The sequence below is a fragment of the Amphiprion ocellaris genome, chromosome 16 (assembly GCF_022539595.1).
Source record: "Amphiprion ocellaris isolate individual 3 ecotype Okinawa chromosome 16, ASM2253959v1, whole genome shotgun sequence".
NCBI lineage: Eukaryota > Metazoa > Chordata > Actinopteri > Pomacentridae > Amphiprion > Amphiprion ocellaris.
The window spans coordinates 34,020,501-34,029,717 of record NC_072781.1 but is presented as its reverse complement, the minus strand read 5'-3'; the positions used below and the strand labels follow the sequence as shown (position 1 = coordinate 34,029,717).

At 36.3% G+C, this 9,217-nt stretch overlaps 1 protein-coding gene across 1 annotated transcript; it reads right to left on the bottom strand.

Moving 5' to 3' along the window:
* Positions 1-1,921: 1,921 nt before the first annotated feature.
* Positions 1,922-3,519, bottom strand: wu:fj16a03 (uncharacterized protein LOC335475 homolog). The gene is made up of 3 exons (XM_035941751.2): positions 3,359-3,519; positions 2,430-2,531; positions 1,922-2,172 (listed from the first exon to the last, which is right to left on the bottom strand). Exons 1-3 carry the CDS (start codon positions 3,402-3,404, stop codon positions 2,087-2,089), a joined length of 234 nt encoding a protein of 77 aa, XP_035797644.1. The 5' UTR covers positions 3,405-3,519; the 3' UTR covers positions 1,922-2,086.
* Between the last annotated feature and the right edge of the window lie 5,698 nt (positions 3,520-9,217).

The window sequence follows — 9,217 nt, the reverse complement described above, 5'->3', positions numbered from 1 at the left end:
GCCGTGTCAACTAGCGGTGTGTGATACTGCAATATTCAGTATCGATCCGATACCAGGTAAACACAGGGCCAGTATCGCCGAGAATGATCCTGATACTCAGACTGACTTTTTCAGTAGTCGATAGGTTTAGAACAGAGGTTAGGTGCTACATTTGGTCATCCACATCTGGAATGAAGATGGGGTTGTAAATGCTCGCAGGGTTTAAGGATCAGACTGATTCCTGGGTAGGTTTTCTGTGGGTCAGATGAGGAAGAATCTGGGTTGCCAATGAAATCCCAAAGTGAGGAATAACCTCCTTAACCCTCCTGTTGTCTTCATTTACAGGCACCAAAAAATGTTGCTTCCTTGTCTGAAAGAAATTCAGCAAAAAAAAATCCCCAAATTTCTAAAAATTTACAAAACCTTCAGGAAGAAAATTCAATAATTCCTTAAAAGTTTTGCCTTCAAAGTTTTATTTAAAAAAATCCCACAAATTTGACAAGAAAATTCTTGTAAATATTTTCAAGAGTAAAAATCTTCCCAAAAAATCCTAAAAATATCTGAATTGATTCCATATATATCAGTAAAGCTTGTTTTCTTTTTTCACATAAAAATCAACCAAAATCCAGTGAAATTCGCTGGATTTTGGTGGATTTTTTTCTAAATGTTCTTAAAGAAACATTTTTAACCAAATTTTCCACCAAAAAATGTTCAAAGATTTCCCAAAACTGTTGAAAATGTGGACATCAGAAATTTCACTGTGAAAATCTTATTTTTTTCCACATTTTCCAACTTTAAAACGGGTCAATTTGACCCACAGGACGAAAGGAGGGTTAAACAGTGATCATTTTTGACAGTTTGGTCAAAGAAACTTCTGTCACTGAAATAGGAAATGCTCTTTTAAGATGCATTTTTAAGATTTTTTTTTTGTTTTTTGCAGTGTTATTTTTGTAATGATGAATACGAAAAAAAATTCCCCCCGATGGTTATTGTCTTTGATACTAAAGCGTGACAGACTTTGTCAGTTCGTCACGCCCACCTGGTCCCACCTGGTCCCACCTGGTCCCACCTGGTTACAGGGGAAACATCTCACTAGCTGAACATTTGCTTTTGGACAGACCCTACATTTACCGATGTTCCCTAAACGCCTCACAGTGCAGACTGATGTTGCTCAGATGGCTCTAGTCTTTGTAAAAAAGGAGAGAAGCTGAAATTAAACTATTGATCTTGTTCCACTGATCTCGTTCAATATCGATATGATCCATATCTGGATCGATGTGCCCCCTTTAGTCGTCAACATGCCAGAACATCCCCTCGTCGTATGGCTTTATCAGTCACCTCAAGCTGGTTATCGGCTCGATAAGTGAACCAGGGTGTGTGAACCTAGTCTGATGTATAGAACTACAGTTTACATCATTGAATAGTGAAACTACCGATGCAGTCCCTTTATGCTGCTCACCTAAAAGACAAACAGAATAATCAAGTAGTAAACATGAAACTATCTTTGTTGTGATGTGGGTGATCACACCTTCAGTCTGATCTTTATCACTAAATAGTCAAACCTGGCCATTTGAAATGGTTTTTGTGAGCAAAACTCCCTTACGGCCGATCTTTAAAGGTCAACAATCAAACTATAAGGCTTTAAATGAATTTCTTTTTCAGGATTTCATTGTTCTATAAAGGCAGAACAATGTAATCACCTGCAGATCTAAAAACTTTGACCTTCCGCTCCCACTATCTGCAAACAGAACTCTGCAGGATCTTCCTGGAGTAATGATGTTCCAGCTAACTGAGGTCTTCATCTGTTATCTGAAACATCAGCTGCTCCTCAGCAGTTGCCATGGTGACATCAGAAGTGAATGAGCATCTTAGTCATGAAAAGCCAGAGTTTGATCTGAGGTTACCTCCAAAATGTCAGACCAGCTCTGAGCAGAAACACGGGTTCAGATCGATGAAACTTTATTTACACAATTCAAAGTCCAGACTGTAGATAATCACGTTTACAGTGAACTCAAAGAAACAGGACCTCAGATTCTGGGAAATCTCCCACAGCTTTATTTACATCATGTGGGCCGATGATGTCGGCGTTTCCTGGCCTGTGATGGGTTCAGGCGTTGCAGCTGTTGGTGTTGCAGCAGTTCCAGCCGGGTCGAGAGCAGTTCTCCAGTCGAGTGCAGCCTTTCTCACCGTTATCTGCAAACAGGAAAGGCTTGTCCTGTCACCAGAATTCTGCTGTGAATCTAAAAGACTCATTAAAATGTCCTACCTGCTGCTTTAACATCACTTCCAGAAAAGCTTCAACTTCAAACATATATAAAGACTCAGAAGAAACTCTGGATTTTTCTGTTTATGTTCAGTTTTTTTCATATTTCAAAAACTGTATTTCCACTTTCACATATATGCACCTTTAGACCAACAGCCTGAGCTGAACGTTGTCCTGTAGGACTCACCTCTGGTGTAGCAGACCTGCTGGACCTTTCCAGTGCACTGCAGCAGCTGGTTGTTGACCATCAGGAAGTCGTGACCGTAACACTCGATGTAATGCTGCTGAGCTGCAAGAAAACACAAAAACACAAGTAGCATTTACTCCATGTTCAACTGAAAGAAGCACTTTTCTTTCAGCAAAGCTTTCACCATTTTATTTTCTTTTTACAGAAAAATCTACAGCCTGGTCCTGTACAGTCCTGAATGTGTTGTTGACCTGTCTGTGTTTGATCGAGTGCTTCAGTCGTTATACAGGTTTCAGAACTTTTCATTTCATTTCATTTATTTATTTCGAACATGTATTTTAAAAACATTCAACGAATGATTCACAAAAACAACTAAAATAGTCCATCATGCTTCTCATATAAGGAGAATGAGAGGAAAACAAACTTCAACATGTTCAAAAGGGAGTGGGAAGAAGTTAAAACTTATTTAATCCCACCCCTTATAATAATAAAGCAAGTTAAAATATGTTACTTGTTTCTTCAGGTAAATAGAGATTTAACACTGCTGCGTCTGACAGTCCTCCAGTTACACGACTTCTTCAACTCTTTGCATAGACTGATGTAGAAATAACATGTGAACATGTGTCTCATATTAGACTGATCTAATGCTGGAGTCAGATGCTTCTGACATGAAATACTAACATCAGTGTGGACATGCAAATCTGGCTTCAGCAACAGCTGGCTAAGTGTAGCAGAAGTAATTAGTCTGATCATTCCACTGGACTGATCTTCCTGTTGGTCGTCAGTTATTACTACAAGTCTGGTAGTATGAGTGTGTTGCTCTACCTTCACTATAAACAGTTACAGGTGTGTGTGTGTGTGTGTGTGTGTGTGTGTGTGTGTGTGTGTTGCTCTACCTTCGGTGTAAAGAGTTACAGGTGTGAGTGTACCTGAGCAGAGAGGCAGCAGGAGAAGCAGCAGCAGGTAGAACTTCATGTTTCTGGTTTTGTATCGATGCGATTCAACCAGCAGCAGAAACTGAGCGGAAAGCAGGACGAGCTGGACTTTTTGTCCTCTGCTAAAACACACACAGACAGGAACAGATAACTGATCTGAACGCAAAGTGTACTGAACTCACGTCGGTTCACAAACATTGATGTGTTGTTTTTTTAAACTTTGTTCAGTCCCAAATGCTTCTGACGCCATCGCTGGTGCTGAGAATGTGCTATCGACAGGAGAACTGACTTTGTGCAGATTGATCTTCACATTTATTTCACCTCGTGGCAAACTATCATATGAAGTGTACTGTACCAGAAAAGGCCATTAAATCTCTTTAACTTTTCTAAGCTGTTTTTGTTCAGTTTTCTAGCAGCAAGGGTGCGTCCTAAATGTTATCTTAGCATTAGACTAGAAGCTGCTGGCTTAATGCCGTGCGCCTTCAGTAGTTACTCATTCCAGTCAGTCACGTTCTTTAACATCTTGTGCAGGAAAATATTATGTCATCATTCATGTCCAGAGGTTAGGGTTAGGGTTAAGGAAAGCATCATACCGCAGAAAGACATGATGGAGGCAACAGGTTTAAGACATTATTTTAAATTCTATTTGGTAGGTTGATCTATTCTTTAAAATAAATCTAAGTTAAAAATAAAAGCTGGGAAAGGAATAAAATTTGTCTATTTTATTTAAAAGAAAACTTTAAAAACAGTTTAAAAATCAATTTATGTCTAAAAAAAAGGAGAATTACTCTGAGTCCACCTATTTCAAAGGGAAGATGGGTCCAAGGTTTGGGTTAGGGTTAGTTAGGATTCGCTTTAGGGTTGGTTGAAGTCGAGGTTAGGGTGGGTTAGGGTCAGTAAGGTTAGTAGGGTTAGGTTTAGGTAACCCTTAGGGCACGGGCTCAAGGGGGCTGCTGGATTTAAAAATCTTAAAATTCCTTTAAAAAAGCCAAAGATGGTGTGTCAAAAACCCATCAAAATCGTCCATGTAAGATAAACTGGGCCATCATACAGCAGGATCCTGATCTGTTAACAAACTTGTCTGCTTTTCCCGGGGTCTCAATAAAGAGAGTATCGGTCTGTAGATAAAAAGATCCTGGAGAATAAGTTACAATAATTTAGATTATGAAATTAATATACATGTTCACATATAAATGAATAAATAAATAAAATACATAAAGAGAAAACATGAAATAAGTACTGAATAATAAGTGCTAAAATTAAAAAGTGCTAAAGGAATACATGCACACATAAAACCAACTTCACAATATAAAAAACAATTTAACAAGTGTAAAATATCTACATTAAAAAAACATGCAAATCAGAGAACCATTATATTTGAGGTTTTAGGTGGAATATTCCTTTTAACCAGCCCCTCAGGTCTCTTTGAGGATTTTGGATGGAATACTCAGTTAAACCAACATTTTAGGTGCATGTCCAAGGATTTTTGGTGGAATGTTCCTTTAAGGTGGATGTTTGAGGACCTTGTAGGTGGAATACTTCCTGAAACCAACCTTTTAGGTCAACATTCAAAGATTTAAAGTGGATTATTCCTTTAAACCAACCCAAACTTCATGTTTTGATCATTATCAAATGAGAAACCTCAATCCAGAATCCTCATAATGACGTTTGAGATTTATGCTGCTGTTATTTGTTTAGTCCAGACTAAATGACAGAAATCCACAACTGTAATTTTATTTCAGGACTCGGTTATTAAATGTCAAAACAATCCATGTGACTCTAAAAACTCAACAGCTTTACAAACTCTAAGATTAAACTCTCCACAAGGATCCAAAATAAGTTGGACTTCTACATGAGAGCTTTAATTATTCTTCATCTACTTCCTGAAAAGTTTGGTCAATAAAAAAGGCAAAAACTAATATTTTCAGCTGAACTAAAGACAGACTGTGATTTTTCTGCTCACATGTTGTGTTGTTGTAAACTTCCTCTTTCAAATAAATAGCCTCCTAACCCCCTGGAAACCAGCATTTGTCCTGTTTTTGTGTTGCTCCTCTGCGACCCTAGACAGCTGGGTCCTAATGTTTTTGGAGCAACACACCATACTATGATGTCTTTACAATGATGGTTCTACTATGGAACCAGTTTGACATGTTCAGGTGTTCTTTGTGTGAAAACTCAGAGATTTCAGGGATCAGAAGGTGGTTTTCAACTTTCTTTGTTAACTTTCTGCTTCAACTTTAAAGTAAATTTCCTTCACTAAGCCAGCCCTCTGGACTTCCAGTAAGCTGTGTTCCTATTGGCTGTCCAGGTGGCTGCTTGGTGTTATCAGGAACACCTGAGCAGCTCAGTGTCTTCCTGCTTTATTTAGCTGCAGACAAACATTTCCTCTGTTTCTCTTCACCAGTGAACTGGGTTTGGCTCCATTGCTTTAGTTTGTTCTTTAGGCGTTGGCTTGCAGCTTCCAGCAGTAAAATCATCTTTAATGTGTTTCTTGGTGTGTTTTAGGGCTTTGTACTGGATAGTTGTCTTGGTAAAGGTGGTTCTTTAGCCACAGTTAGCACATGGCATTTTTTTGTCGACATAGTATACTATGGCGTTTTTTTGCGTCAAAATTCATGATGATTTTTTTTCAAAGAAAAACTTACCATAGTGTTTTTTGTGGCCTCCTTTACCTTATTTCATCATATGGCACATTTTTACAATCATGTTGAAAAATCGCGGGGTTTATTTCGACATAGTGTACTAGGGCGTTTTTTTACGCCAAAATTCATGATGATTTTTTTTCAAAGTAAACCTTTCTGGAGTGTTTTTCATGGCCTCCTTTACATTATTTCATCATATGGCACGTTTTTACAACATGTTTGAAAACTGACATTTTTTTTCGACATAGTATAGAAAGGCGTTTTTTTTGCGCCAAAATTCATGATGATTTTTTTTTCAAAGTAAACCTTTCTGGAGTGTTTTTCACGGCCTCCTTTACGTTATTTCCTCATATGGCACGTTTTTACAACATGTTTGAAAAATCACATTTTGTTTCGACATAGTATAGTAAGGCGTTTTTTTGCGCCAAAATTCATGATAATTTTTTTTCAAAGAGAACCTTACCATAGTGTTTTTCATGGCCTCCTTTACATTATTTCATCATATGGCATGTTTTTACAACATGTTTGAAAAATCACATTTTTTTCATCATAGGTTAGTATGTTGTCCAAAATGTGACAAAAACGTCATAGTTTAGTATGTCGTCCAAGAGGTGAAAAAAAGCTGTCCAGGTAGCTCAACTGGTTAAGTCACATTTTTTTTTGACATAGTATAGTATGGCGTTTTCTTGGCGCCAAAATTCATGATGATGTTTTTTTCAAAGAGAACCTTACCATAGTGTTTTTCATGGCCTCCTTTACATTATTTCATCATATGGCATGTTTTTACAACATGTTTGAAAAATCACATTTTTTTCATCATAGGTTAGTATGTTGTCCAAAATGTGACAAAAACGTCATAGTTTAGTATGTCGTCCAAGAGGTGAAAAAAAGCTGTCCAGGTAGCTCAACTGGTTAAGTCACATTTTTTTTTGACATAGTATAGTATGGCGTTTTCTTGGCGCCAAAATTCATGATGATGTTTTTTTCAAAGAAAACCTTTCTGCAGTGCTTTTCATGGCCTCCTTTACATTATTTCATCATATGGCACATTTTTACAACATGTTTGAAAAATCACATTTTTTTTCGACATAATATAGTAAGGTTTTTTTTTGCGCCAAAATTCATGATGATTTTTTTTTCAAAGAAAACCTTTCTGGAGTGTTTTTCACGGCCTCCTTTACATTATTTCATCATATGGCACGTTTTTACAACATGATTGAAAAATCCCATTTTTTTTCAACATAGTACAGTAAGGTGTTTTTTTGCGCCAAAATTCATGATGATTTTTTTTTCAAAGAAAACCTTTCTGGAGTGTTTTTCACGGCCTGCTTTACATTATTTCATCATATGGCACGTTTTGACAACATGTTTGAAAAATCGCATTTTTTTTCGACAGTATAGAAAGGCTTTTTTTTGCGCTAAATTCATGATGATTTTTTTTAAAAGAAAACCTTTCTGGAGTGTTTTTCACGGCCTCCTTTACATTATTTCATCATATGGCACGTTTTTACAACATGTTTGAAAAATTGCATTTTTTTTCGACATAGTATAGTAAGGCGTTTTTTTTGCACCAAAATTCATGATGATATTTTTTTCAAAGAAAACCTTTCTGGAGTGTTTTTCACGGCCTCCTTTTCATTATTTCATCATATGGCACGTTTTTACAACATGTTTGAAAAATCGCATTTTTTTTCGACATAGTATAGTAAGGCGTTTTTTTGCGCCAAAATTCATGATGATTTTTTTTCAAAGAAAACCTTTCTGGAGTGTTTTTCACGGCCTCCTTTACATTATTTCATCATATGGCATGTTTTGACAACATGTTTGAAAAATCGCATTTTTTTTTCGACATAGTATAGTAAGGCGTTTTTTTGCGCCAAAATTCATGATGATTTTTTTTTCAAAGACAACCTTTCTGGAGTGTTTTTCATGGCCTCCTTTACATTATTTCATCATATGGCATGTTTTTACAACATGTTTGAAAAATCACATTTTTTTTTCGTCATAGGTTAGTATGTTGTCCAAAATGTGACAAAAACGTCATAGTTCAGTATGAGCAAGAGCTGAAAAAAAAGTTGTCCAGGTAGCTCAACTGGTTAAGAGGGTGACTCCTAAACAAAACTACGTTGGAGACGTAGGTTCGATTCCAGCTTTGGGAACAAAAAGAGAGAAAATATATTCTTTGTCATTGAAAATATTATTAAAACCTCATATTTTAGTATGCTGTCCAAAATATGGGAAAAAAAGTCCAAAATGTGACAAAAGCGCCAAAATTCATGATGTTTTTTTCAAAGAAAACCTTTCTGGAGTGTTTTTCAGGGCCTCCTTTATATTATTTCATCATATGGCACGTTTTTACAACCTGTTTGAAAAATCGCATTTTTTTTCGACATAGTAAGGCTTTTTTTTGCGCTAAATTCATGATGATTTTTTTAAAAAGAAAACCTTTCTGGAGTGTTTTTCACGGCCTCCTTTACATTATTTCATCATATGGCATGTTTTTACAACATGTTTGAAAAATTTCATTTTTTTTCGACATAGTATAGTAAGGCGTTTTTTTTGCACCAAAATTCATGATGATATTTTTTTCAAAGAAAACCTTTCTGGAGTGTTTTTCACGGCCTCCTTTTCATTATTTCATCATATGGCACGTTTTTACAACATGTTTGAAAAATCGCATTTTTTTTCGACAGTATAGTAAGGCGTTTTTTTGCGCCAAAATTCATAATGATTTTTTTTTCAAAGAAAACCTTTCTGGAGTGTTTTTCACGGCCTCCTTTACATTATTTCATCATATGGCACGTTTTGACAACATGTTTGAAAAATCGCATTTTTTTTCGACATAGTATAGTAAGGCGTTTTTTTGCGCCAAAATTCATGATGATTTTTTTTTCAAAGACAACCTTTCTGGAGTGTTTTTCATGGCCTCCTTTACATTATTTCATCATATGGCATGTTTTTCCAACATGTTTGAAAAATCACATTTTTTTTTCGTCATAGGTTAGTATGTTGTCCAAAATGTGACAAAAATGTCATAGTTTAGTATGTTGTCCAAGAGCTGAAAAAAAGTTGTCCAGGTAGCTCAACTGGTTAAGAGGGTGACTCCTAAACAAAACTACGTTGGAGACGTAGGTTCGATTCCAGCTTTGGGAACAAAAAGAGAGAAAATATATTCTTTGTCATTGAAAATATTATTAAAACCTCATATTTT